Source organism: Fringilla coelebs (assembly GCF_963513975.1).
Source record: "Fringilla coelebs genome assembly, chromosome: 25".
In the NCBI taxonomy this organism is placed as follows: Eukaryota; Metazoa; Chordata; class Aves; order Passeriformes; family Fringillidae; genus Fringilla; species Fringilla coelebs.
In genome coordinates, this window is record NC_140051.1 from 1,003,227 (window position 1) to 1,031,123 (window position 27,897).

The 27,897-nt window shown below is 56.9% G+C and overlaps 1 protein-coding gene across 3 annotated transcripts; it reads left to right on the forward strand.

The window, feature by feature from the left end:
• The first annotated feature begins 39 nt into the window (after positions 1 to 39).
• Positions 40 to 27,828, forward strand: CEP164 (centrosomal protein 164). Of its 3 annotated transcripts, none has more exons than XM_084221599.1 (32): positions 40 to 122; positions 1,731 to 1,820; positions 2,132 to 2,243; positions 2,572 to 2,815; positions 3,233 to 3,391; positions 4,034 to 4,162; positions 4,473 to 4,550; positions 6,296 to 6,406; positions 8,219 to 8,647; positions 9,944 to 10,027; positions 10,830 to 10,913; positions 13,965 to 14,050; positions 15,933 to 16,148; positions 17,136 to 17,270; positions 17,439 to 17,655; positions 18,208 to 18,285; positions 18,517 to 18,648; positions 18,887 to 19,009; positions 19,222 to 19,365; positions 19,535 to 19,618; positions 19,954 to 20,022; positions 20,265 to 20,443; positions 20,911 to 21,037; positions 21,388 to 21,452; positions 21,589 to 21,796; positions 22,540 to 22,647; positions 23,208 to 23,322; positions 23,787 to 24,131; positions 24,653 to 24,719; positions 24,980 to 25,096; positions 25,910 to 26,012; positions 27,134 to 27,828. In XM_084221599.1, exons 2-31 carry the CDS (start codon positions 1,742 to 1,744, stop codon positions 26,007 to 26,009), a joined length of 4,224 nt encoding a protein of 1,407 aa, XP_084077725.1. In that variant the 5' UTR covers positions 40 to 122; positions 1,731 to 1,741; the 3' UTR covers positions 26,010 to 26,012; positions 27,134 to 27,828. The 3 variants fall into 3 exon arrangements, with proteins under 3 accessions (XP_084077725.1, XP_084077726.1, XP_084077727.1); XM_084221600.1 differs by having other exon boundaries at positions 8,222 to 8,647; XM_084221601.1 differs by lacking the exons at positions 6,296 to 6,406; positions 8,219 to 8,647.
• The last annotated feature ends 69 nt before the right edge of the window (positions 27,829 to 27,897 follow it).

Here is a 27,897-nt window from a genome sequence, read left to right on the forward strand (position 1 = left end):
CGCGCATCCCCCCGCCGGCCAATGGCGGGGAGGGGGCGGGCCCTGGAGCAGCGGCCGCGGCGGCTCCCGCGCTCCCGGCAACCGGCGGCACCCGCGGAGCGGCGGACGGGGCCCGCGCCACGGTGAGCGGCGGGCGGGGAGGGGCCCCACACCGGCGGGGGGCCGGGCCCGGGCCCCGGGAGGGTCCCCTCGGTGAGCGGGGGCTGCGGGGAGCGGCCCCGCGCCGCGCGGTTCCGGCCTCCCGCCCCACGCGGGGTCTGCCGGCTCCGGGCTATGCGTGTGTCGCGTGGGTGCTGTCGTGATACGGGCGAAAATGGCTTTTTTTCCTACTTTTTCAACTACCCTATCAACCATAGCTGTTTGTCTTCCTTGCCAGCCGCGCTTTTTCCGTGGGTCCAGGCTGGCGCGGCGGCGGCTGCACTGAGGCTTCGGTTCTGTTTGCACAGAGCTCTAGAACGGTTTTTTGGGTTGGAACGGACCTGAAAATCATCCACTTCCACCCCAAGCCATGGGCATGGGCCTTCCACTATCCCAGCTCGCTCCAATCCCCCCATCCAACCTGGCCTTGAACACTTCCGGGGATGGGGCTACCACAGCTTCTCTGGACACCCTGTGCCAGGGTCTCCCCACCTCACAGGAAAGAATTCCCTCCCCAGATCTCACCTAAATCCTCCTCTTTTAGTTTAAAGCCGTTCCCCCTTGTCCCCATCTGTTGTAGCTGCCCCTCAAGCACTGAAAGGTCGCACTGAGGTCCCCCCATTTGTGGCGAGGCAGATTCTCCAAGAGAGGAGTGAGCCCATAATTCATCCCCCAGGGCCAAGGTCAGGGACGGGAGACGGGCCTGAGATAGTTTTGGGAGAGGAAAATAGGAACAGAAGGCCCTGAGCGCGTTGCCCACACCCGAATGCTCTGACTGGGGACATTTGGGAGGGAGAGCTCCGTGGTGCTGGTGTGGTTTGGTGTGGTTTGGATCTCCTGAGAATATCTTCGCCTGGAAGGGCCAGGATTAGTTGCTGCTTCTGAGACTCGCTTTACATAAGAGTTATAAATACAGAGTGGGCTGAGGACACGGGGAGGTGGAGAGGGCAGGGCTGGCCGTGTCACACGTGGTGACTGCTCTGGGTGCTGTCACTGCGGGTACCTGGCAGGTACCACAACCCCCTGGGTCTCGCGAGGAAAGCAGAGGAATGCTTTTTGCACTGAGAATCTGGGGGGGTTTAGGCTGAAATGTTTGAGCTTGGCATTCAGTTTTGTGTTTGAGCAGCAGCTGTGGTTCCCCAGTGCTTGTGCTGGCCAAATGTGGCCACACAGAGCCACAGGTGAGGATGTTTGGGGTGAGCTGGGTGAATTTCAGCTGTGTGAACCGTGCTGGATGGGCTGGGAGGGCCCATCTGTGGTGTGGTCTGGGAGTTAAATACGAAGCAGTGCTTTGGGAAAGGTGGTTGCTTTCTCTTTCTTCCCTATCTCATTTCAGCTTATTTTTTTCCTGGTTAAGAAGTACCTGAAGCATCTTTTCTGTAGGAACTGGGAGGCCTGGGGGACCTGATTATAACTTTGTTCCACTTCAGCTCTGCTCTCTGTTTCCACAGCCCATGGAAGAGTGTGTGGAGGCTCTTTGGCTCAGTTTTGCTGCGTGTGCTGCAGCAGAAGGGCTCTGCCATGTGCTGGGGGTGAGGAATTGCCTTTCCTGGGGGCAGTTGTGACTCTGTGCTGGTTCCTCCCCACGCCAGGTGTGGCACCCATGGCAGGAGCCGTGCGCATCGGGGACCAGCTCATTCTGGAAGAAGACTACAATGAGTCCTACGTTCCTATGGAGCAGGGTGAGGGAGCCCCTCTTCCCAGGGGCTGGGAGAGGGGATTCAGGCATGCAGGTCGCTTCCAGGTGTGTTCAGGAAGCAGGGGTTGGTTTCTGGAGTGGCTGGAGAGGGTAGAACACGGGGGATTTTAGCGGAGGCAGAGCTGAATGTCACTGTGAGGTGTCACTGCTCCTGTCCCCTGCCTGGCTCCACAGGCACACAGGACTTTGCTGCTGGCTTTGGGCTCAGGATTTCCCAGTGTGCCCACAGCTTTAGCTGAGGGGGGTGGCTTGGTGGGGTGGACCAAGCTCACAGATTGCTCTCTGTTTCCCCAGAAATCCGGGATTTTGCACCAACAATCGGGATTGACCCCGACAAGGAGTCCGAGCTGCTGTGGCTGGCCAGGGAGTGCCTGGTGACCCCAATGCCCCCCGAGTGGAAGGCCTGGTGAGAGCTCTGGCAGCAGAGCTGGGGCATTCCCAGTCATAGAACAAGGAGAATGGCTTCCAGCTGGCAGAGGAGTGGGTTTGGTGGGGGATCAGGAGCTCAGGGCTTTTTGGGGTGGCAGAAGAAGGGGAAGAAGTGTTTGGGAAGCTGGGTATGACATCCTGGGAGAGCTGCTTCCCACACTGCTACATTTGTGGCCTCCTGGAAACATCACACTCCTCTTCCCTGAGCTTCAGGTGCTCGCACCCTCAGCAGAGGTGTTCTGGCCTGTGCAGCTGTATTTTTAATTTGTGCTCTTTCACCTTTCCCTGCTGTTTTTGCCCTGCAGCCAGGATATTGCAGGGGGTGACATCTATTTCTTCAACTTTGAGAGTGGCCTCTCCACGTGGGAGCACCCCTGTGATGAGCACTACAAGCAGCTGGTCATCCGGGAGAGGGAAAAGCTGCTGGCACGGGGCAGCCTGAAGAAGGAAAAGAAGGAGAAAAAAGAGAAGAAGGAAAAGAAGGACAAGAAGGAGAAGAAAGAGAAGAAGAAGGACAAGAAGGAGAAGCAGCTCCTGAAGCAACTCCCTGTGAGTAGGCTCTGCCTGAGGGCTTTGGGGAGGGCTGGGCAGAGGATGGCAGGGACACAAAGTGCTTTGTGACCCCAGACTCAGGATGGGCAGTGAATCAGCTGGGCTGGGAGCACTGGGTACACCATCGCCTTTGATTTTGGCTGTAAGACTCTCTGTAGCAAACACCCACTCTTGGTGTGTCTGGGAGGGAGGGGAGTATTCAGGACCCGCTCAGACGGGCATTTGCAAAGCAAAGTGTGTGAGTGACTCCAAGCCTGTTTCCTGCCCTGTCCCGTGTGCTGGGTGTGGGTCTCTGAGCAGGGCTGCTCCCACAGCCCCTGTTTGCCCAGGGGAGCTCCTTGTCCCGTTCCAAGGTCAGGAGTGGGAGCTGCACACCTGTGCTGTGCTGCCAGTGACCTCCCTGTGCTCCTCCAGCCCCCAGGCTCCCAGCTGGCCCCCATCCAGCCTCCCCTGGGCAGCCTCTCTCCTCTCCGTGGCCTCACCCCGCCTTCCTCCGTCGCCCTCCGTGGGGCCCTGAGCCTGGACCTGGGGAACGCGGTGGACTCCAGCCTCACCCCCAAGGAAGGAACGCTGGTGAGGCTCCCTCTTCCCTGGGAATGTGCCCTGGAAGCACACTGCAAAGGGTCACAGGTGTGGGGACACTTAAAGGACGGCATTTGTGGTCTTCTGTCAGTTTGGAAATACTGTTGTATGGTTAAAAGCGCTATTTCTTCTATTTCTAGTGCTAAATGAGGGGTGAGCTTTCCTCTGCTGTCTTTGGCAGGTTGAAAGGATTGTTTCAATAATTATTGAAGAGGAAAAAAAGTGTGTTACGTTTTAGTAGAATTTGTGACCAAATGAAGCATGACAAACAATGCAGAAAATACAAGTTGATAAACTATTTTCACTCTTTTATTCGAGAATAAAATCAAAAGACCTATTGTCCTGCTGAGTGTAAGGGTTACAACCATGTGGAATGCTTTGTCTATTTATTACTAGAAAGTGACCTGATGGTCAATAAACTTTGTTAAATGGTAAGAAATTGACCATTTAAAGGAAACCAAAGCAAAATGTGTGCAAAACATAGATATAAACACCTTCAAAAATAAACAAGCATGTTAAGAGGTAGGAAACTGACCGCCCTGCCAGAACCCAGCAGCTCAGTGTCTCAGTAGGTCTCTATCTCCCCTCTCCTGTTGTCTGACCTCTCACTTCCCTGGCTCCTGGCCTTCACAGCCTGCAGAGATCCCCAAGCCCACCAGCCACACCAAGAACCTGCTGGATTTGATCTGTGAAGAGAAAAGCTCCTTGAACGTGGCAGTGCCAGAGAAATGGAGAAACGAAGATGAAGAAAGTGAAAATGAGGTATTTGTGTGCCCTGGCTGTAAGCAGAGTGCTGAAGCCTCCTGGTGCTCCCCTGGGAATGGCTGTTCCATTTGCCCCTGGGCTTTCATTTGTGCTCTCTTTTCTTTGTGCTGCTTGGTCCCCAAAAAGCCTCTGATCCAATTTTCACGTGGTGATCCCTGTGAGTGAGCACCTGCCATGGTGTCACTGCAAGATGAATTGGTGTGGGTGCACTGCCATGGCTCTGCTGCCCAGGGTCACTGCTGAGAACCCTCCTGTGGCATTGCACAGGCCAGAACTCAGTTTGGCCATTTCTCTTTTTATCCTTCAGAGTTTCCATGGGACCTCAAGGCTGTTAAAAAACGTGTACCTGGATGTTGAAGCCCTGGCAGGCAGCTTTGACTTTGAGGTGAGACCACAGTGGTGGGATGGGCAGGAGAGCTGCCCAGGTGGGAGAGGCACTGCCAGGGCATGAGGGTGCAGGAGCAGTGCCAGAGGGACGAGTTCCCTCTGAGAGGAACAACCTGGGGCAGAGTGATGGAGAGGAAGGCTCAGCAGCAGGGCTGGGGGCTGTGGGAAGCCAGGTGTGACCCACAGGGGACAGTGGGGTGGGCACTGAAGGGAAATTTGTGCTTGGAGTGCTTGTGGTTTGGTACCTGGGGTTGGGGAGACATCTCCAGCACAGGCTGGAGCTCTGCTTCGTCCTCAGACAGGAAAAATAAAGGCAGGTAGGTGGAGCAGGCAAGGGGGAAATCTGCTTTTCCAGGGAGCAGCAGCAAAAGGCTCTGGGGTCAGAGGTGCCGCTGCACTTGGTGTGGGGGAAGGCTCAGTGAGGAAGAGGCGCTTCCATTCTGCTCCCTGTTTGTCAGGGCTGTGGAGGAAGGCTCCCTGGCAGCTGAAGCTGCAGTGCTGGCACTGGGGAGGGGAGAGGGGAGCGTCCTGTGGGAATGCTCTGCTGCTGTCCCTGGGTTCCGCAGGAACACTCACGGGGGCTGCACGTGGCCCCTTTTCTGTGCCAACACAAAACCTGCTCTTCTTTCTTCTCAGCCTGCTGCTAAATCCCGTGGCTGAGGCTCAGAGCGTGCAGTGCAGCCAGGGCCTTGTGCAGGGGCTGTGCTTTCCCTGCGCTTCCTTAGCTGGGATCAGGCTCAGGATGACAAGGGCACAATGGGAAGTGCGTTGTAAGCAGCTCTGGTGATTTGGCCCGACTGTTTGTGCTGACATTAATCCTTTCTCGCCGCTTTGAAAATCCTGTTCCAGTATCTGAAAGGCAAATTAATTTCTTTTAAAGTGTTTTAGAGTATTTTCCTTATCCTTTTCACAGCGCACGAAAATTAAGCTGTAAAGTACTTTGCTGGAGAACCTATTCAGGGTGCTGGGCAGGATCTGCAGAGGCTTATGCTAAAGTGGATGTGACAAAGAGAGCCCTGACTCTCTCATCTCCAGACAACAGCAGCCCGTGGGGGCCCGGCTCCTCACTGAAATGTTAATGTCTGCAGGAACAAAGAGCTGTCTTGGCATTTCAGTGCCGTGGGGATGGGGCTCTGGGAATCTATTATGGAATGGCAATTGCTGCCCAACAGCCAGGCTGTTCACCCAGATGGGTGATAGCCTAGTCCTGAGCAGACAGCAGTGCCCGACTGGAGAAGAGAATTCCTCTGTAGTTCCATGAGATGGCAGTAGAAAAGCATTCCTAGGAGGAGCCTTAGCTGCTCCCCAGCCTCTCTCCAGCTCCCTTGCAAAGCAGCAGACAAGGGTTTGTGTAGCAAGTCCTAAGGGGGAAATCTAAGCAGTAATGGGTGAAATCATAAAATAAACTGCTTTCATGTGGCCGGTGGCTGGGGTTGGATGCCTGTACTGGAAGGAAATAGGAGGTTTTAGTGACTTGCTGAGCCAGGATGTTGGGTGGAGCAGAGGCAGCATCAGACACAGCTCACAGGGAGCTCAGAACAGGAGCAGTGAGTTCGTGGAGCTGGCCAGCAGGAAAAGCAGCAGTGAAGCATCCAACAGCTTGGTGTTTGGGAGTCTGGGCTGTGAGCTCCCTTTGTGCTCTAGGGCTGCGTGTGTGGGTGGTGACCTGTCCTGGGTGGGCGGCTCCTCCAGTTGGGAAGGTGGTGTGGGGAATCCTGCGAGTGCCTGTGTCCCCCCACCCAGGAGAACGGCAAGGAGGAGCAGGAGGAGCATGGCTGCCCATCAGCTGGTGCTGCTGAAGCTGCTCCCCAGCCCCACAGGAGCCCTGAGGAGGAAGCTGCCAGCCTGGGAGAGGTGACAGTGGCTCCCTGGCATCCCTGGCCTGTTTGAAAGTGCCCCGCAGGCTTTGCATGCAGTAGGCAGCAGCTCCTGGTGTTGTGGTGTGTGTCTGCAGCTGCTTGGCTGGTTTCTGTTGCTGGTTAAAGTTGAATGCTGCTCACTGGAAGCAGTGATTTGATAGGCAGGGAGTTCCCATCAGTTAGTGCCACTCAGGGTGGGTAAAATGTTACAGCTTGTGAAAAGAGCACCCAAGCCAGCTATAACCCAACTGACTTGTCTAGCTCTGAAATCCAGAGAAAATCTCTAGTCTGTTGTTGCAGGAGGAAAAACCTCCCTCTTCCTCCTCCTGTGGGTCTGACTGGCACGGGTCCCTCTTCTGCAGAGTTGCATTTGTGATCATCAAGGTGTGAGGCTAACAAAAGGTTTGCCTATTGTTGCCATTGAAATAGGATTCTGCCAGCCAAAGAGATTATTCTGGGATATTTTAGTAGCTCAGGTGAACTTGCCTGGAGAGAAGTCCTTTTGTGTGCACACCATTGCTGGTGTGCTGATACATTTTGGTGTGTGTGTGATCCTGTGTTCAAGCATCAGAGCCCTGCTTTTCTCATTTGGGATATCGTGGACGCTGCCAGGTCTCCTGGTGGGATATCCTCAGGAGAACTCTGAAGCAAGTTGTGCAAAAGGAGCAAAACTTTCCAGCCTCCCTAACCCCCATAGAAGGGGAAGCACGAGGGAGGCTGAAGAACTGACCTGTGCCCACCTTTCTCTGGGTCCTGGTGTCCCCAGGGAGCTGGGGTGGCTGGCTGGTGACTCTGGGACTCTGCTGGCCAGGGGCTGGGAGTGTCAGTACCAGGGCATTGCAGCTGAGCCCCAGAGCTGCAGGATTTTTGGGAAGTGCCTGGAGTTGGACTCCTCTGTCCCCTCCATCCTGCTGGATGCTCTCCCAGCCCCGGGGAGGTGTGGCAGAGCAGTGACACGCTCAGGACGTGCTCCAGGAGCGCTGCAGCCTGGCCTGGGAGCTGAGAGCATTCCAGAGGCACTCTGATCAAAATACACCGCTAAAATATGCGCTCAGTGTACAGAACACGGCGTGCACAGGATGCAGGCAGTGTTTGACAAGACACCGTGGCATTAATAAAACAGTGAGGAAGTGGGACGTGCCAGCAGCTCTGTGTGCATGCTGATGAGGGAGCCTTCTCCTGGCTGTTCCCCTCTCCTTGGGCAGTGCTGTGGCCTCCCCTCTGCTGGGAGAGGCTGTTGAACCTTTGGGTGACTAAGCTTTAATTCAGGGCTGTTTTTTCCCCCATCTCTCAGCCTCCTGTGTTAGTCACAGGCTCTTTCTGAGCTCTGAGTGGTGCCTTCAGTCAGTGCCCACCCTCCAGTCTGTCCCACTGGAAGGTGGGATGGAGATCCTGCCTGCTCTCCTCTGCTTGAAATGTCAGGCAGAAGTGAAATGTCCTGTCGTGGTCTCTTACAAATTTCCATCTCTCACTGGACAGATCCAATGTGGGAGCATAAATGGGCCTGCAGTGGGGCACGTGGGTGCTCTCAGGGGCTGGTGGCCTTGCACAGCCACTCTGATCCACCGACACCCTGTGAATAAAAAAGCAACAGATCAAAAAAAAGAGCCCAAGAAATGAGTGAGATGATGTCAGTGGAGTCCTTTGTCTTGGAATGGGACTGTGTGAAAAGAAGTCAAACAGGTCTTGAAGTCACCCAAAGATTTGTGATTGTGCTGCTTGCTGTAGGAGAGCCTGTGCTGTTCCTGACTCTTGCATGCCCCAGAGAGAATATTGGGTCTATAATTGTGTTTGACTTGCTGCCTAGAAGGAATCCTTAAAATCGAGGCATCCTGAAGAAGCGGCAGAGTCTTCCCTGGATTCTGGAGCTGCGTGCCCTCCGTCCCCGGCTCAGCTTCTGTCTGGAGAGGCTGGCAGCAGCCTGTCTGCCCAGGGCGAGCAGCAGGAGCCTGCTGGGCATGAGGCAGTGCACAAAGAAGATGCTGAGGTGGAGGGAGACGCCTCTGCAGCTGAGGAGCTGCTTCTGTCTGAGGGGGAAAGGAGCACAGCGGGGCTGGACGTGCCCAGCTCTGCCGGGCAGCCCCGAGCCGTCCCTCTGGCTGTGGAGGGGACAGATCAGCCAGCCAGCCTGGCTGCCACTGCTGACACCCTGTCCTGTGCAGAAAAGGTGCTGCAGGAAGAGAGGGAAGAAGCAGCAGCAGATTCAGTATCAGAGGACAGGCTGGATGATGGCAAAGTAAGAGTCCTGCCTGTGTGGTTTTGGTGTTGGCTGTTCCTGTCGTCTTGTCAGGCCCTGACCCAGGAAAGCTCTTGGAGCACTGTCTGCTTTTCTGTGAAGCCAGCCCAAATGCTTTCCTGGTCAGCAGGGCAGTCATTCCTGGGAGGGCACGGGTGCTCTGAATTCCCAGCTGGGCCCCTTCAGGGCTGAGCTGGGCAATCATTCCCTCCTGCACGCGCGGCTGCTGCCCGAAGCCAGCGACAGGCAGAGCCCTGGACTGCGCCGTGCTCCGAGTCTGCAGGAGGAGCAGTCCCAGCTTGCAGCGCCTGTGCTGGGCAGGCAGGGCTGGTGCTGAAGCTCACAGCGAGCCCAGCTGCCCGTGCTGCTTTGTTTCTCTCCTTCTGTTGTTTCTCTCAGCTTGCTCAGAGCTGCCTGGCGCCGCGCTCGCGGCTCCGCGCGAGGTGTGAGCTGGCAGCGGGGCAGGACGGAGCCCGGGGCTGGTTCTGGAGCTGGGAGCACAGAACCTCCCAGTCTGGGAGGAGAGCTGGCCACGCTGCAGGAGCAGGGGCTGGGGCCGTGTCCCACGCTGCCTGCCCCGCAGCTGGGCTGCCAGACACGCGCTGCCCGCTCGCGTTCGCGCTCCAGAGCAGGATCCCAGCCAGAATTCAGGATCTGATGGACGATCTCTCTCCAATCTGGCTGCCTTCCTGCTGATTCTGATCATTTCTCAAGTTCACTGATGCGTAATGTCTGTAAGAAATGATGAGCTACAAACCCGAGCATGGAGAACGCGCTGCGCCCTGAGGAGCCGAGGGTGCCGCTCTCCCAGACCCATCTGTGGGCTCTGTGCACCCGAGCTGTTCTGCCAAGGTCAGCAGGGCCACAGGGTGTTCCCATCCAGCAGCTCCCTGCAGCTGCAGATGGCTGGGAATGCAGGAGCCCTCGCTGCACTTAGGCACAGCAAAGTGGAATGTTAAAGTGCTTTTATGGCTCTAGTGCTGTGCTGCGTGGTGGGCTGGGAGCTCTGAGAGCTGCAGAGATCCTTGCAGATGGAGAGGAAGCAGGTGCCTTTCATCTGGGACGCTCAAAGAGCACCCTTTGCCCTCCCCAGCCCCACCTTCCCACCCTTCTGGTGCTTTGTGCTTGTCCTGTGGGTCACACACATCCTCGGTGTCTTCCCATGATGTTCAGTCACCTTTTCTTCCCTGGGACTGGCCAGATCTGTGTTGGCAGCAGCAGCTGCCGTGCTGGCAGTGCCCAGGTGAAGCTGCAGGGGTGGGACCTGTGCAGGCTGTAATGGGTTTTTCCTCTCAGCTTTCAAAGGCATCCGGGGTCAGTGGCTGTGAGCAGGACCTGCCAGTCTCCAAGAGCTCCGACCATGAGGTGCCTCAGCCTCTGGTGAGTCACCAAAAACTCCTTTTTCTCCTTTTTCCCTGGGGGTGGGCTTCAGCTTCCCCTGGCACAGCGCAGCGCCCACCTCTGCAGTGCCCTCACAGCAGTGCCCCCCTGCCCCTCGCAGCCTGGGGCTGGGGGTGAGGTGCTGTCCCTGCAGAAGTAGGTCACGCAGAGCTGGGAGCCTGCTTGGGTAATTGCAGAGAGGAAAAACACAGGCAGTGGAAGGGTTGTGCTTTGGGGGCTCAGCAGCTTTGCTGAGGGGTTGTGCCTGGCTGGAGACCCCACTCTGGAGGGTCCCTGCAGGAGAGCAGCCCTGGGCTGGGGGTGATGCCCATCAGCATCTCTTCATCTCCACAGGAAGCTGCCACTGCCATCTGCCAGTGGGAGCAGAGGCCAGCAAATGGCAGAGAATGTCATTGTCATTGCTCCCTGTGGCACCAGGCTGTGCAGGGCCCCAGGGCTGCAGAGGGGGATTGAACACCTTGGGGGGCTGGCTGTGAGCACGGAGATCCCTGGGAACGTGCAGCAGTAGCACAAAGGGGAGCAGTAGGGCTGGGAAGATGTGCCCCCTTTGGGGGTTCCTTGTGCCACCCCCTCCTGCTGAGGTCGGTGGCATGGGGGGTGCACTGGGGGGTGACAGTGCCCTCCCCGTGTGGCACTGGTGTCCCTCGGTCCCACAGGGAGGGGAAATGCTGCTGAGCTGCTGTCATTGGGGTGGGGAGGGGGTTCTGAGCTGTGCTGGGATGTTGGTGTCAGGATCTCTGGTTGCTCATCAGAGACTGATCCTTTCTGCTGTCTCTTTTAGGGCTTGGACTCCAAGAGCCAGCTGTCCCAGGAGGTTCTGGGTGTGGGGACTGTGTCTCCTGATCTGGACAGCCCCAGGTGCAAGGTCAGAGCTGTGGAGGGGATCAGGGGGCTCTGTGAACGGGTGGGGAACCCTGAGGTGTGATGCTGTCAGTGAAGGCCCTGCAGAGCTGGGCAGGGCTCGGTGTGGGAAGCGCCAGGGGTCCCAGCAGCACCAGCAGGGCATTGTTTGCTCTGCAGGAGGAGGTGCAGGTGGCTGCACAAGGAACATAAACCCTGAGCAGAGGTGGCTGGAGGGGTGTGCACAGGCAGGCTGCCCTGGATGCTGTCCTGCCCCAACAGGAGAGCCAATAAACAAATGGCTTTCCCGGGGAATGGAGGGAGCAGAGCCTGTTCTCCTTTCTTCTTTTGTGAGTGTATTTGTCCTTTTCTTTCTCCTAAGCAGATGGGAAGGATTTGTGTGGCAGAACACGATAGAATCAATGGGAAGAAAAGGAGGTTAACTCCCTCTGACAGATTTTGGTAGAGGGAAGCTTATTTTTAAGCATTTGGTTGCCTTGCCTGCTTTAATGTAGGGGGTAAGGGGCTCCTTTCAGCGAGCCAGTGGCACATGGAGTGTACGTGGTGTGCACATGTCTGTGTCAGCCTGGCATGCAGCACCGGCCAGGCAGCTCTGCCTGGAGATTGCTGTGCATCTCTGGTTCATCCTTGTCTTCTCAGCATGGCTCTGAGTTGGTTTGCTCAGCCCCACATTCCTCTGGAGCCCTCCCACCCTGTCTCTGTGGCTGGAGGCAGGGTCCAGGATCCAGCTGGGGTTGCTCAGCCTTGCCCTGATTGTGAGCACATCAGCTGCTCTGGAGGAGAGCCCCTGAGTGGCAAACTCCCCACCTGTCCAGCAGAGAGGAGCAATCCTGTCTGCAAGGTTGTGTTTGGAGAATACACCTGTCCTCTTGTGCCTAATAATGAGCATAATCAGATGTGAAGGGAAAACAAAACATATGCCTGCCGTGCTGGCCCTCTCCTCCCTGCAGCAGGCACTGTGCATGCAAATGCTGCTTGCAGCAGCCACGTTGGGTTTGTCACAGCCCTGTTTGGGGAGAGCTGGGTGTGAAATGGTGCTCCCTGCAGAACTGCAGCTGCTCTTTTGTGTCTGTGCTCAGAGGCTGGGCTGGAGGAATGCGCCTGCTTCCACGCGAGGGGCTTGCCTTGCTTTGAATTCATTGGCAAAATATCCTGTTGTTCAAAAAAAATAAAAACAAAAGGCACCTCTGGCAGCTCCATGAGCACAGAATTGGAGGGGGCTTGTTGGTGTGTTTTGGCAGGAGCTGTGGTGGCTGCAGAGGCTCTGTGGGATGTGTCCTGCTGGACCTGGGAGAGGGGAGGCTGCTCCTTCCCCCTGTCCCCCTTCCTTCCCCCTGTCCCCCTTCCTTCCCCCTGTCCCCCTTCCTTCCCAGAGTGGAGGTTCAAGGTGCAGAACTTTGGGACCACAGAATGTCCCGAGGTGGAAGGAAGCCACAAACACCATCACAGTTGGAACTCCTGGCCCCACAGGGACACCCCAAAACCCCAGCCTGTGCCTGAGAGTGCTCTGGCAGCCTCGGGGCTGTGACCATTCCCTGGGGAGCCTGGGCAGTGCCAGACCCTCAGGAAAAAGCCAAGCTGTGCTGAGTGCTGGCACCTTGCAGCATGATCTGAGCTGATGTGAGATGGTCCCTTGGGGTCTGGGCTGTGCACAGGGGGAGGTGGCCCAGGATCTGTCATCCCTGTGTTCACACAGCTGGTTCTGTGTCTCGAGCATGTGAAGTGTCCTCCGGGGATGCAGCTGGGCAGAAAACTGAGCTGCTTGGTCTTCTGGGGCTGCTGGGCTGCTGGGCCAGCAGGAGGGGCAAGGGTCTGAGAATTCCACAGGCAGGGCTCAAAATCTGCCCTCCTTCCCTGCAGATGGGGGCTGTCCTCACCTTTCCAACGTGTCCAGAGGCTCCTGCAGCCTGTGGTTCCTCAGGGGGGACTGCTGGGCAGAGGGGCAGCAGGGCTCAGAGGGGTTCCCTGTGAGCAGTTCCCCTCTCTCCAGGATGATTCCTTCCCCATTTTTCTGGCTCCTTCCCGTTGCAGGCTGCTCTGACAGAGCCCATTTGGAGTGAGAAAACGTTTGCTGAGCTCCTGGGTTCTGGGAATTGCAGCCATCAGTTCCAGGGGCAGGAGGGGCCGGGCTGGGGGCTCTGCCCAGGCTGATGTGATGGGAGGTGACAGCACTTGCAGGGAATCCTTCTGCCATTTGCTCTGCTGAGCATTTGCATTAATTACTGCGGCGTTAATTCCGCCTCGGCTTGGCCCTGCTCCACGCACAGCCTGTGTGCCGGGGCTGAGCTCACCTGCTGGGGTCCCCAAAACTCTGTGAATGGGCCCTCCCTGCTTCCCGTGGGGCTGACAGGTGAGGAGGGAAGTCCTTGCCCTCCTCAGATGTCCCTGCTGCTGGGACAGAGGGATCTGGGAGCTGGCAGGAGGGGAAAGAGCGACTGATTATTTCACATTCCAATATTTTCCATTAATATTTCTAGTATTTACTAAGCCATAAATGAGCCAACTGAATGCTCAGTGTGCTGCCAGGGGGGCTGGGTTGCTGATGCACCCTGCAGTCAGAAATCCCTGGACTGGTGACTCTGGGCAGCCCATCCCACCCTGACCCAGAGCCCAGATGGGAGGCAGGACTCAGTCCTGGTGTGGTTTTGGGTCCCAGACAGTGCAGCCTCTGCTTCATTGCCACAGCACTTGGTGTGTGTGACATTTCTCTTTCAGTAGATTTCTCTCCTATGCTTTCCAGGGGTTTCAGTGGGACTCAGGATTGTAAAATGTCCTTCAGGAAAGAAAAGCCAAACCTGTGTCCCAAGTTCTTAGTGCTGGCAGGGAATTAATCTTTCATCCTGAGCAAGCTCCCAGGCCTTCTCTGGTGCTTCTGGAAGGATTCCTGGGATGGTTGGAGACCCTTGGATAGCCTCAGGACAGGAGCCTGGCACATCCAACATTCTGGAACAGCCTGTGGGTGCCACGTGGCCCAGATGGACCTTCAGCAGAACTGCTCTGAGGTCTTTGATGGTGAGGGAGCCACAAACTCCACCCTGTTTGCTTCCACCTGCAGGCCCAGGAGCTGGGAGAAGAGGACAGAGAGCAAAGCAAAGCCAGTGTAGAGGAAGAGCAAAGGAAAGGAGCAGAAGCTGCTGAGAGGTATGGTACAAGCAGAGGCACCAGGGAGGCGTGGGCAGCTCCAGCTGCTGCTGCCCTCCTGCCTTGCCCTGCCTGCTGTGCTCCCTGCAGCCTGCCCAGCTGTGCCCTGTGCAGCTGCCCCTGTGCTGCAGCCTCTCTCAGGGGCCTTTTCACTGAACCTCTCTGCTCCTGCTGCCTCCTTCTCCCTGTCTCAGCAGCTTCAGCTTCTGGCTTGGTGCCCACCTGTGTCACCTGCACATCCTTGTCCCCCTGCAGCAGCCCCTTGACTCTGCCCTGAGCTCACCTGATCTTCTGTCCCCTCTTTTGTGCTGCCAAGTGAGAGGGATCCCAGTGCTGCTGAGACACCACTGGAGTGCTGGGGGGTTGAAAATCCCCGTGGGGAGCAGGCTGTGCAGCAGCAGGAGGGAGCCCTGGATAGCCTGGTGGATCCTGAGGAGCTTCCTGCCCCACAGAACGTGTAAGGGCTTGGTGGCAGTGCCTGCTGGGACAGCTCCTGTGCCCTGCCCCAGTGCCAGGTGGGCAGCCTGGGCAGGGCCAGGGCAGCAGCTCAGCCCTGGGGGCTGTGGCTCAGCACTGCCTGGGGTGAGGGGAGCTGCTGCTGTGTCTTTGGGAAAGCCTTTCCCTGGGGTGTTCTCTCTTCCTGAGAAAGTTCCCTGCAGACCCTGCTGAGTGATGCTGAGCTGGGCAAAAAGGGCAAAACCCCATCAGTTCACCCCTTTTACAGCCACTGGGCACCTTGGGGACATGGAAGGCGTGGGGACAGAGCTGAGCCCCTGCCCGAGCTGCTGCTCCCTGCTGCTCCAAGGGTGGTGGCTGTGGATTCCTACCTGCAGCTCAGAGGATGTGAGCTGCTGACTCTGCATTCCCTGTCAAGTGACACATCAGCAGATGCAGCTGGAGAGATCAGGCAGTGTCCCTGGGGATAGGGTGATGGGGAGGGATCTCTGTTCTCCCAGGAGCTGTGGGAATGTGTGTGTGCTGCCTGGGTCTCCTTTGGGGCAGAAACTGGGGCAAAGGAACAACGTGATCACCAGGTGGAAGTGGCTGAGTTGCTCTGCAGAGCAGCCTGACAAAGGACACCTGCAGCAGGTGTAAGGGGGGGCACTGTGAAGGGGGATTGTTCCAGAAGCCCACCACTTTGCTCTGTCTTGCTCTTTTTGCTAATGGCTGCAGAAATGACCTTTTCTCTGCTGACTCGAGGCTGAAAAGCTGGGGCTGTTATTTCCCTGATTCCTGGCAGAAGTCCCTCTGCCTTGCACTGCCAGTCTCACAGCATGGTGAGACCTTCCTGCTCCAGCCTTCAGCAGCAAAGAACAAAAATCTTCCTTGCTAGACTAATCTCAATTTTCCCCTCCTTCCCCTTTAGCTCATAATTTTGCTGCTGTCTCTCTGAAAAAAAAACCCAACTTAATTAGAACCAGATTGGGTTTGAATTTTTGGAGTGCTGAGGGCTTTCTGTTGCCTGGAGCTGGCAAATTCCCAGCACACTTTAGGTTGCAATTGCAGAAAAATACCTGGTCCATGAGAAGCACCAGTCCCTGGGCTGGGAGCAGGTACTGATGGCATCTGCTCCTGTGCCTGGTGGCCTGGCCAGGGCTTTTCCTCAAGTCAGATTTTATTGACCTCACAAGGTGAGCTCTGGTGGGCCAAAATCAGAGTTATTTGGGCTTGGGGTGCAGCTGGGGCTGGGTTCAGTTTATCAGCTGGAGGTTCTCTGGGGGCCACCCAGAGGATCCCCCTGAGGTCAGCAGCGAAGCTTTTGGAGTAGTGGCTCTGAGATTGTTGGTTTGGAGTTGATGCTCTGGGGAGGAGGTTGCTGTTCCTTTTGTGTTACTCTGTTTTCTGTCACCCTTTTGCCAAAGGAGCTTTTTGTCTTTGGTAGGCACCCTGAGGAGGAAACTGAGCAGTCCTTGAGCCAGCCTCATGATGAATCCCTGGAGGAAATAGTCGAGGAGGTGGAGACAGAGCTGGAGCAAGAGGAAATACATTTATTTCAAGCAAAGGAGGAGAAAACCCAGCAATTCCAGGAGGAGATGAGGCAGAAGGAGGAGGAGGAGGGAGCTGAAAAGCTTCATCAGCAAAAAGAAAAGCCCCTCAGGTACTTTCCTTTTTCACTCCATCTCCTGCAAGCCTTTCCAGGATGGGATTTCAGTGCTGCTGGCCCCAGACTGGTGCTGCTGTAGCCACCACCTGGGGAAGGGCTCTCAGGGAGGAGGAGGAGGAAGGACAGGCATTGGCACAGACAGTTCTGTGTGTGAGGATCTGCAAAGCCAGTGGAACTCAGGAAAGGGCTCTGGCACCTGCAGGGTGAGCTGTGGTCCCACACACACTCAGGGCTGTGGGTTGTGGCTCACCTGGGAGGAGTTTCCAGCTCAGAGCCTGGAGCTCTCCCACCTGGCAGCTGCTCAGACCCTGGTAAATGGTGGGAGCAGGATGGAAATGGAAGCTTTAGAGGAGATGAGGGCACCCCAGAGGAGCTGTCTGCAGTTCTGCTAGGGGCTGTTTTACACAGGGCCTTCCACACAAGGCTTCTAGCACCAGGGCAGGGCTGGAACAGCACTGGGAGCTGTGTCCTTTCCCTGGGGGAATTCTTCTCTTGAGGTTTCTCTGTTATCTTGCTGGGCTTGATGCTCATGTTCTGAGCAGTCAGAAGCAGCATCTTGACATGGAAATCATGGGAGTGCAGTCTGGGTGTGAAGGAAGATGCAGAAATGGCACCTGAAGGGGGAAAAAAAGTGTAGCAAAAGATATAATATGGAAATGTGGAGCTTCCAGGTGTGCTAATGCATCCAGGTACCCTGCCTGGGAGCCTGCATCCCTTTAATGAGAGTGGATTTCACTTACCTGCAAAAACAGAGAACAAAAACCCCAAAAGAAGTGTAAACTATGATGATATAGCAAGTTTTAAACCCACGCTGCTCAGGTTTGGTGCAGGGGCTGCATTCCCAGGCCAGCAGCAGGTTCTGAAGGTGTGGGGGGAATGAATGTGTCACCACAGGCAGGGAGATCCCCAGCTGAGCTGGAGCCCTTGGAGGGGGGGCTGGGAGATACTGAGCCTATTTTCTTTGGTTTTATTTTCTGTCAGCGCTCCAGAAGGAGATTTAGCAAAATCTGAGCAGGAAGAGGAAGAGTTGCTTCTCAGAGAGGAAAAAGCCAAGAGACTCGAAAAGCTGCGAGCCCAAATGGCCTCAGAGATGGAAGCAGAGGAGGAGAGGATGAGGTGAGAGGCTCTGCTGCCATTCCTGGGGCTGTGCAGGGCTGCTTTGGGTGGGAAGGGTCGGGCACATGCCCAGCAGGGATGAGCTCTGAGCCTCCCTGCCCTGGCAGCAGCTCTTAGCCCCATCCAGTGTTCTGGTCCCCATTCCTGTGCTCTGTTCCACACCCCCAGGGCAGAGCAGGAGGCCACGCTGCAGAAGCTCAGGGAAGAGTGGCAATGCCAGCAGCTGCTGGAGAGGGAGAAGCTGCAGAGGCAGCAGCAGCTTGCCCTGGAGGAAATGAAGCTGGCAGCAGAGGAGGCCCAGCAGAAGGAGATGAGTGAGCTGGAGCAGGAGCAGGAAGAGTTCCTGAGCCAGCTCAGGGACAGGTTGGACAGGGAGAAGAAGAAGGTGAGATCTTTATTGCCAGGCAGGGCAGTGCCAAGTGTGGGATTAGCTCACACCTGCAGGGTTTGGTGACAGCTCACCTAGGGCACCAAGGGCAGGTGCCAGGGCTGTTGGAGGCACAGGGAGGTGGGCAGGAGAGCCCCCCCAGTTGTTATTACAGTGGTGATTAACTAACAATTACTTCAGTGGCCACTCTGCGTCTGGAGACAAGGATCACAGTGTGTCTCCCGAGCTAAGCCAGCCCTGCTGTCAGATCAGAACTGAGCTGAGGCACTTCACCAGCTCCCAGCACCTCTTTGGCTGCTGCTCCAGTCCTGCAGGGGGCTGGGGAGTCCCTCAGTGGGGCATTTCCAGTCCCTCCAGCCCAGCATGACTGGGATTCGTTGAGATCCCCAGGAGGGAAAGCACAGAGAGAGTACAGGCACCTTGCAGTGATCCTGTTTGGAGGGGGTCACTGCTGTGCCTTTTGATGCTTCTGGACAGAATTTAATTGCCAGTGCACCTTGTGCCCACACGCAGAGGTTTCCCAGAGACTGTTTGCTCGTGTTTCTGTAGGCAGCAGAGGAGATGGAGGAACAGTTTGCCAGCGAACTCCAGCAGCTGAGAGCTGCAGCAGAGGAGAAGCACCGTGAGGTGAGGATGGTGTCCTCAGAATGTCAGTTGTTGGTAGTTTTATTTGTCACCAAAGGTGTCCAGGGAGGGTGGCATTAGTTTTTTTCCCCGCCCTAGCTGTGCTTCTGGTCTGGTTCAGTGTTTGGCCGTGCTGCAGGCAGGGGCTGGTGAGGCTGTGCAGTGCCCTGGGGAGGGCATGGGATGGGTCCTGTGCAAAGGCTGACGAGTCTCTGTGGGTGGCTTTCCTGACAGGTCATTGCCAGCCTGCAAGCCCAGCTGGCAGAGGCACAGAGCAGCCAGGAGGCCCAGCTACGTGAGGAGCTGCAGAGAGCAGATCAGAAAGTGCAGGAAAAAGCCCTTAAAGTGAAGGAATACGAGCGTGAGGTGAGTGCTGGTTCTGTGCTGAAGGTTCTTCCTGCTCTCAGGTGTGGGGTGAGCTCTGGGTGCCCACATCCCCTGCCTTAGGGGCAGGACATCCCTCAGCATCTCACCTCAGCGGGGTGAAGGCTCTGTGCTCCCCAGGACCCAGTCCCTGATCCCACTCTGCCCTTGGGCTGGGTGGGATTTTGGGGAGGCCCCTCGGGTGCAGTTCAGGGAGCCTCTTTCCCTGCCACCCCTGCAGCTCAGCGAGCTGATGAGCGACCGGCGGCGGGAGGTGGAGAAGGAGCACGAGAGGAGAATGGAGAGGATGAGAGAGGAGCACAGGGAGGCCCTGGAGCGCATCCAGGAGCAGTACGAGGAGGAGGTACTGGGTGCTGCATGTCTGTGCTGCATTGCTGGAGATGCAATACAGGAGAGCCCTGTGTGTCCATGCTGCATTATTGGGGAGCCCTGTGTGTCCATGCTGGAGAGCCTTGTGTGTCCATGCTGCATTGCTGGAGAGCCCCATCTGTCTGTGCTGCACTGCTGGCGATCCCTGTGCCTCACAGAGGTGTTTCCTGCCCCCTGGGCTGGCAGGAGCGCAGGCAGAGGTCGGAGCTGCTGGAGGGGCTGCGCAGCGAGGCCGCGCGGCTGCGGCAGCTGCACGACGCCGAGGTGAAGGGGCTGCAGGCAGAGCTGGAGGGGAGGCTGACGGCCCTGCAGCAGAGGCACAGGGAGAAGGTGAGCAGCAGGCTCTGCCTCTGGCCCTTGGGGCTCTTGAGGGGTGGCCTGGAGGCTCCCCACCCCGTCCCCCTGTCTGTGGCACGAGTGGCAGTCACACTTCTCAGCTTGTGTTTTCCTGGTGAGGGAGGAGCCCGTGCCCTTCTCTTTAACTCAGCTCCCTGTGCAGGAAAGAAAGCTCCAGGAGTCAGAGAACGAGCTTGAGATCCGCATGAAGAACGTCCAAGCCAGATCAGAGCAGCTCCTGAGCCAGGTGAGTCCTCTGCTGGGCTCACAGAGCTCCCCTGACCTGTGCCAGTCCTCGGGCTGCTTCCTCACGGGGAGCTGCTCAGGAAAGCTCAGCCAGGGCTTCTGTGCCATCCCACTTAGAGGTAAAGCTTTGTCACCAGTCAGAGCAGGGCCAAGCATTCCTGGTGCTGGGAAAGCCCAAGCTCTGGGCTTGCTCAGTGCTCTGGGGGGCAGTGAGAGGGCTCGTGAAGCAAATCTGATAACTCTTGTTTTGGAATGTCTTGAGACTCGGGCCTGAGGTGCTGCTCAGCATCAGCAGTGTCCTGGCTCTGTCACCGCCCTGCCTTTCCCCTGTCCCAGGAGGAGTCCCTGCAGAGGAGGAGGCAGCTGCTGCTGGACGAGGATGGACGGATGCAGCTGGAGAGAGACGTACGGACGCCTGGGCTCTGGAGAGGGGCTGTGCTGCTCTGGGGCCGAGGGCAGCACCTCAGAACTGGGCTTTAGGAAAGCAGAGTGCTGGGTGGTGGGTCAGTTCTGAGCTCCCCAAAGAGAACAGTCCTGTTCTCCCAGGGCTGGTGCGTGGCTGTGTAGCTCTGGGACCCCGTGAGCTGCGTGCCCCTTGTTTGGCTCTTGGGGAAATGGCTGTGAGGGATCTTCTGGTTTTCTCCTAGGAAGCTGCTGTGGCCTCTCAGCTGCGCCTGGAGGAGAGCAGGAAGGAGCACTGCAGCCTGCTGGAGTCTGTCCGGCAGCTGCGGAGGACCCTGCAGGAGCTGCAGGACCAGAAGGCTGAGCTGGAGGCCCAGGTGGATTTGCTGCAGAGCCGGAGCCAGAGGCTGCACAAACGCATTGGGTGTGTGTGAGAAATCTCCTCTGATACCCAGACATCTGCCCTGTGCCCCTGGCACACCTCTCCAACCTAACCTGGGCCTCTTCCCCACCTCTGAGCTCTGTGCTGGGCCATGTTTCTTCAGAAGCCTCAGGTGCCCGTGGGGGCACAGAGTTGCTGGGGGCTGGTTCTGGATTTTTCATTAACTCAGGGTGTGAATTTCAATTTGCTCCTTCCCCTCTGCAGGTCAGGTTTGTCTCCTCCACTCCTGCCTTGGGTGGTTAATGAGATGCTGTGAGGGGGGCACTGAAATGCAAAGAGGTTTTCCTGAGGGGGTTGAGCCGCTCAGGAAGGGTGGGAAGCAGTTTCCCTGCCCAGCCCTGGTCTTGTCTTGCACACCTGTGGCCCTTTCCCTGCTGGAATCTGGAGCTCGCTGTGGACGCCACTGCAGGCTAATCAAGTGGCTCTGCTGTTGCTTTTTCCTGTGGCAGAGAGCTGGAGGAAGCAATCAGGAGCAAGCAGGAGGCTCTGAAAGAACTGGAGGCAGAAGAAAGTGTGGAATCTCCAAGAAAGAAAGATGAGCTCTGTGTTGAAGACCTGAGAGAAACTTCTCAAGCTGTGAGTAAAGCAGCCTGTGAAGGTGTTTGCCTTGTGAGATCTGAGGCTGAAACTCCCTTGAAAATCCCAGCATTTGTTCCTTCTGCGTGAAACCATTTGAGGTGCAGAGATGGATTTCTCTTTGCTGGTGTGTTCAGTAGTATTTGCAGGTGTCTGTCTATTATTAGTGGGTGGAGTGGAGTGTGGGGTACTCGAATCAAAAGCAGGGATAGAAATGTCTTTGTTACCTTCGAGATCCACCTCAAGAACAGCCCTGCTGCTGTGCCGTGGTGATGTCAGTGCATCCTTAGGGGGCCTGGCCTTCTGTTTCCCCATAAACACTTGGTTTTTGCAATGTGTCACCCTCCCAGCACCCGTCCAGAGAGCCTTCCCCAGCCTCCCAGAGCCCCGAGGAGAGCGAGCTCCAGCTCGACCGGTGAGATCCCTGTGCCAGAGCTCCCTGCTCTGTGTTTGCCCTTGGCTGGGCACAGCGGGCACTGAGCCCCTTTGGGGCTGCTGCGTGGGGCGTGCAGCAGCACAGGGAGCCAGGACAGCGCTGCCTCTCCCCCCAGAGTGCAGAGCTACCTCTCAGCCGAGGGGCAGTCCCTGCGCAGCGCCAAGGAGTTCCTGCTGCGCCAGAGCCGCTCCCTGCGCCGGCGGCGCTCGGCGCTCAGGGCTGCCAGCCTGCAGTGGCACCGGGAGCTGCACAGGGCCCAGGGGGCCCAGCAGGACCCCCACAGCTCCCAGCTCCTGCAGGGAGTGCGCCACAACCTGCAGGAGGTGAGCCCTGGCCTCGGCTGTTGGGTGTCACAGAGCGCCCGCAGCCCTGGCATCAGCTCCTGGTGCTCTGGGTGTGGGTTTGGGGACCCTCTGGGTGTGGGCTGGGTACCCTCTTGGATGGGGGTTTGGTGACCCTCTGGGTGTGGGCTGGGGGACCCTCTGGGTGTGGGCTGGGGACCCTCTTGGATGGGGGTTTGATGACCCTCTGGGTGTGGGCTGGGGGACCCTCTTGGATGGGCGTTTGGTGACCCTCTGGGTGTGGGCTGGGGGACCCTCTGGGTGTGGGCTGGGGACCCTCTTGGATGGGCGTTTGGTGACCCTCTGGGTGTGGGCTGGGGGACCCTCTGGGTGTGGGCTGGGGACCCTCTTGGATGGGGGTTTGATGACCCTCTGGGTGTGGGCTGGGGGACCCTCTGGGTGTGGGCTGGGGGACCCTCTGGTGTGAGCTTGGGGACCCACTTGGATGGGGGTTTGGTGACCCTCTGGGTGTGGGCTGGGGGACCCTCTTGGCTGCGGATTTGGAGGTGAAAGCTCCTTTTCCTGGGGCTGAGCCTGCTTTGAGCCGTGTGCTCACCGTGCACACCCCTTCCCACACTCTCTTGGACTTGGAGGGATTTCACTCCAGCAGCACTTCCTGTGCTGAGCAGAATGGGGTGATGACACTCACCCCAACTGCTGACAGGGATTATTTCCTGTCATTGCTGTTTAATTTCCCTCCCTGGCATGGCTGTTGGTCTGTGCAGGAGGCAAAGGAGTTGGACAAGATGAAGTCAGCCATGCAGAAAGGACAGGTGCTGCTGAAGAAGAAGGAGGAAAAGCTCAGCCAGCTGGAGTCCTCGCTGCTGGAGGAGGTAAACTCTCCTGCTGTTGGCAGCTGAGCTGGATTTTGGAACCCCTTTCTGTGAGAGCACCGGCGACTGCTGAGTGTGGGGCTGAGTGGGAAAAGCTGCATGGATTGAGCCAGGAGGAAACAAGGGCAGGTCACCTCCTGTGAGCTGGGATGGAGCTTGCTCTCCTGACCAAGGCAAACCTTGGAGCCTTTGGCTCTGCCACGTGGCCTCAGGCAGGGCAGCAGCAGATGCAAGAGAACCAGACCTTGGGTGGTCAAACTCTTGCCCTTGGCACAGAGAGCCCAGCCCTGCAAGAGCTGTGAGGTTATTTACGGCACAAACCACGCTGACTCCTGCTGCAAGGGCTGCTTCCCGTGGCTGCTGCCTCTGGCCTCTGCACTCTGAGAGCCAAAGCAGTCTCTGGACAGTCAGACTGTGCTGTCAGGGGCTGGAGACAAGTTTGCCTTCACTTGACCTGTGCCTGACTGCAGTCCAGCTCTGTAGGCAGATTTCCAGTAGCTTTTATGTTCCAGGGATGATACAGCAGGTTTTACTGGCGTTGTTTTCCTGCTCCTGAGCAGCTCTCAGATGAAGATACGCTGAGGAGTTCTGCGTGCAGGAAGGTGGTGACGTTTGACCTGAGCTCCTCTGAGGACACAAACAGCATGGCCAGTGTGAATCTGGGCCAGTCTAGGTGTAAGTGCCCACCGTGGGAGGCTCTAGGCCTGTTCTGCCTTTCCCTCTCACCTCTCTGATGTCCCTGTGCTCAGCTGTGTCCAAGGCAGGGCTGGGACTGCTCTGTGTCCCACACCTGATTGCAGAAACTTGTTTCCTGCCTGGAGTGGCAGATGAGAGGGATGGGATCTGGGAGTGAACCTGCCTTTTAAATCTCTGTGGATTATAGAATCTCTCTGGTTTTCCTCTGATCCTGCAGATGTGCATTGCTCTTCTGCAGGACTCTGGGCTTCCCCTTCCTCCACCATGGCAGGAGAAGCTGCTGCCACTCCCTCTCTGCTGCTCCTGCTTTCTCTTGGGCTTTGCTTGCCTGGAGTTGTGCTGGGGGAGGAAGGGCAGGCAGGCAGCAGGGTTGGCTTGCTTGCACACAGGCTGCTCTTGTCAGGGCTGGTCCGTGATGCCTTTCTTCCCCTTTCTTCCTTCAGCTGACTTGAGGATGGATTTCTGGCCCGTGCTGCAGCAGGACAAGATCCAGCACCTGAGGGACTCTGTGCAGAGCATCACCAGCGAGCTCAACGGGGTCCTGGGGCTCCTGGACTCCCTGAGCCAGCACCAGCCCCCTCTCCTCACCTCCACACCCCATCAGGGCATCCCTCTTCCCAGCTACCCCTCCTTGGCAGGCCTGGGGGGGGGCAGCCCCCTGGGGAACCCCCCCAGGGTATCCCCCCTGGAGCAGTGGGCCCAGAGCAGCAAGCCCAGCTCTAGCTACCCCACCTCAGGGCAGTCAGTGGACAGCATGCTGGCAGAGAAATGGCACAGGTATTTCCCAGGTGAGTCTCCTGGCCTCATCCCACCTGCTTTGCTGCCTGCAGCTGCTGATTTTGTCTCAGGCTTCCAGTGCTGGCAAGGGTGGGGGCACTGGTGCTGCTGCTGGTGCTAAGGGGATAAGGGATGAGAAGCTCCCTCCAGAAGTGCAGCATGGGGCTGATCCTCTCATCCTGCCCTTTAGTACCCAAGGGAGCAGCAGAGGAGGAGCCAGGCCTGTCCCCTGGAGCCCCCTCCCTGTGTCACCTGGGTCTCCATCTGTGTCCTTGTGGGGCAGTGTGCCCGTGGTGCAGGAGAGCACACCCAGGCAGAAATGAGGATTTGTGGGCTCTGTGTTTCATGTGTGTTTTGCAGAAATGGGGATTTGTGGGCTCTGTGTTTCACGTGTGTTTTGCAGAAATGGGGATTTGTGGGCTCTGTGTTTCACGTGTGTTTTGCAGAAATGGGGATTTGTGGGCTCTGTGTTTCATGTGTGTTTTGCAGAAATGGGGATTTGTGGGCTCTGTGTTTCATGCCTGTTTTGCAGGTGGCTTCTCGTGGCTCGGTGGGACTCCTGTGCCCCTGGACAGCAAGCTGGGCTATGTCCCTGCAGAGTAAGGACTTTTTCCTTGAGTTCCCCTGTGCTGCTTTGTTTCTCTGCAGTGATTATTGGGTCACTCCTCATGTAACCAGTAGATTACAAATTGATAATTACTGTGAACTACTTACTAAGGAGAAAAGGTGAACTATCAGTAGATACATTAGAGGAGGTGTTTTTTTCTTCAGCAGCCCATCACTTTCTCATCTCTGGGATAATTTCTTCCCAGACCTCTTTTTCTCCCCCACTTACCCTCTCTCTCTCTCTCTGCCACAGTGAACAAATCAGGCTCTTCCAGCATTCCAGGTTCAGTGAGCCAGAGACAAGGAATATTGAGGTGATGATTGAGAGCAACAAGAAATGGCTGAAAGGCTTCAAGAAGGATTCCAAAGTGTATCTTTTACCTGGGTCTGGTCTTTAATTGCATTCCTGCTACCCGCAGAAGGTGGGAGGAGGGTGGCAGGAGGGGTGTGAAATGAAGAACTGAGCAGCAATTTCGAGGCCTTGGCCTCTCTTGCAGTGCCTGTTCTGCAGAGGTGTTTGGCAGATGGAGCAGGAGTGATCTGTGTGCTGCTCTCTGGGCTGTACCTGGCTGAGGAAGTTTCCCTTCCTTTCCCTGTCCTGAGTTGTGATGCTCTTCAGTGATGCTGCTCAGCTGTAGAGGAGCAGTTTGAGCAGGGATGTGACGATTTAAAAATAGGGATTTAAACAGTGCAGAGTGGAGGATGGGGTGGGCACAAAGGGGGTCTGGCTTTGCAGGGCTGCTTCTGGTGCTGTGGATGGAGCCCCTGGCATGGGCAGGCCCTGCTGAGCAGCCTGGGAGGAGGTGAGGGCACCTGGAGATGTGTGACTGCGGCAGGGAGGGCTGGGCTCTCCCCAGAGCTCTCTCCAGCTCTGATTTGAGGAATCCTCTAGCGTGGGGCTGGATCCAGGGAGCAAGGCCTCTCTGTGCAGTGAGCAGTGTGGTGCCAGCCTTGTGCTGGAGCTCAGGGTGTCTCCTCAGTGTACACTGATCTTAGCAGCAAATCCCCGTGGGCTCTGTGCTGCCCTGAGCATGGTGTGCCTCTGAATTCCCTAATCCCCCTCCAGTTCCATTTGACTGGGGTGCAGCGGGCTGAACACAGCCTGTGTGCCCTGGGCTGGCTCTGGTACCTGTCCTGCCTGATTGCTGCTGTCAGCCAGGCTTTTCCTTCACCCAGCTGCCAGACCTCTCTCCCCACGGGCACAGAAGCCCCCAGGCAGCACCCCCAGCCTCCTGCAGCTGGGCCTGGATGAAAACAGAGAGATCAAGGTGTACCACTACTGAAAGGTGAGGTTTTTCTCTGCAGGGAGGGTGGGGTGGGGTGGGGGGCCTGTGCAGTCTCCCCACCATGGGCTGGGTTTTGGGGATGCCCACCCAGGCACCTCCGCTCTATCTGTGGCCACGTCCTTGATGTGTGTTTCTGCAAGAGAGTGGAGGAAGGAGGAAGAGAACTTCCCAGGCGGGTTCGTCTAATCCTGTAATGTGTCCAAATATACTTTATAGACTGTTTAATCCAGCAGTGACATATCAGGGCTTCAATAAATCAACATTTCCCTCATTAGTATTCCAGCGATGGCAAGGCAGGGCTGTGAATCGCAGAGGACTTGGAGTAACTGGTCAAGGGGGAGGATGTGGGTCCAGCTGAGGCTCAGCTGGAGGAAATGGGTCAGGGAATGAGCCTGCCCCCATGCCCAGCAGTGCTTGGTGGCAGGTGGGCCGTGGCAGGTGGCCTCTGGCACGTGGGAGCGGCAGAATGGGGGTAAAATCAGGGAAAGGCACATTCTGGCTCCCGGGGAATGTTCTGCCTGTTCGGGGTGGAATCTGTGGGAGCTGAGCCAAGAGTGGCAGATCTGGAGGAGCCCTCCCTGCTCCTCTCACACCAGGCTGGCCAGAGCTGTGCAGCAGAGCAGCTGCTGCAGCCCTGTGTCCTGATGGCAGCAGGAGCAGGGAGGTGGCAGGACACACCAGGCTCTGTGCAGGCATGGTGAGGAGCTCCTGTGGGTGCTGGGACAGCCCCACCTGCATCCTCCATGCCCTGGGGAGAGGGATCCAGCCCAGCAACTGGGATCTCTTTCCATGCACGGGTGGGAGCCCCTGCCATGAACCCTGGAGCCCAGAATTGCTGCTCCTGCAGCAGCTCTGCAGGGATCCTGGGAGAGCAGGGCTGTGGGAAGGCTGGAGAGGGGCTGAGGAGTTGGGATGGGCAGCTCCTGGAGCTCACAGTGGCTCATGGCTTTGCTCCCCAGGTTCCTCTGGAAAAGCCACATGCAGAGGGTGTCCCGGCCCGCTGGGATGCTTGGAGCTGGGAGGGGTTTCACCCTAGCCAGGCTTGCATGGGAACGTGCTATTTGGTTGTCTTTGTCAGTATTTGCTCCGAGCTGACTCTAAATATTTGATGCTTTAAAAAGCCGCCGAGCCGCTCGCCCGTTCCGGCTGCCGAGGACGCTGCACTTCAAGGGAGCCCATCTGTGAGGAACCATCAAAGCCTTTCTCCTGAGACAGCTGCTGGGAGAGGCCCTGGAGCTGCTGCCCCACACCCCCTGTGCTGTGAGGGCCCCTCGGGGGGGTGAGGGTGGGCAGGGGGAGCCCCCTGCTCAGCTCCCCGGGTGCAGCGTGCTGGCACACACCGAGAGCCCGGCACGGGGATGTTTACATGCAGGTAGAAAAATGGAAATATATTTTTGATGAACACCATTTTAAAACTCTTAAGAATGTATTTATTTTATTTTTCCTTGCTGTTTTTTGTAGAATTTTTGTAATTGCTCAATAGCCTTATTCCTTCCTAGGAAAGGAGGGGTCCAAACACGGGTATCCCCCCTGCTGCTGGATTGCACAAACCCCTTCCTGGAGGGATTTGCTTTTAGTTTACTGCATACTCAGAGGACACAGGGCAGTCCTTCCAGTCAGGGGTTTTAGAGGGACCCCACAGTTGGGGTTCCCAAGCCATATCACTGTGTTCAATCTGTGTTTTGGGAGAGGCATGCAATCATGGTGCGGGGAAATGCCATTTTTTTAAACAATAACTTGGTTTGAAACTTGCTCCTTTTTCCTGTTAAAACCCGGGATAGCAGCTGTATCTGGTTTTGTATAAATTAAATCAACATGAGCCTGTTTTGTATGATGCTGGTGGTTGTCACTCTGTTTTGTTGTAGCTGGGTATCCAGCTGTACTT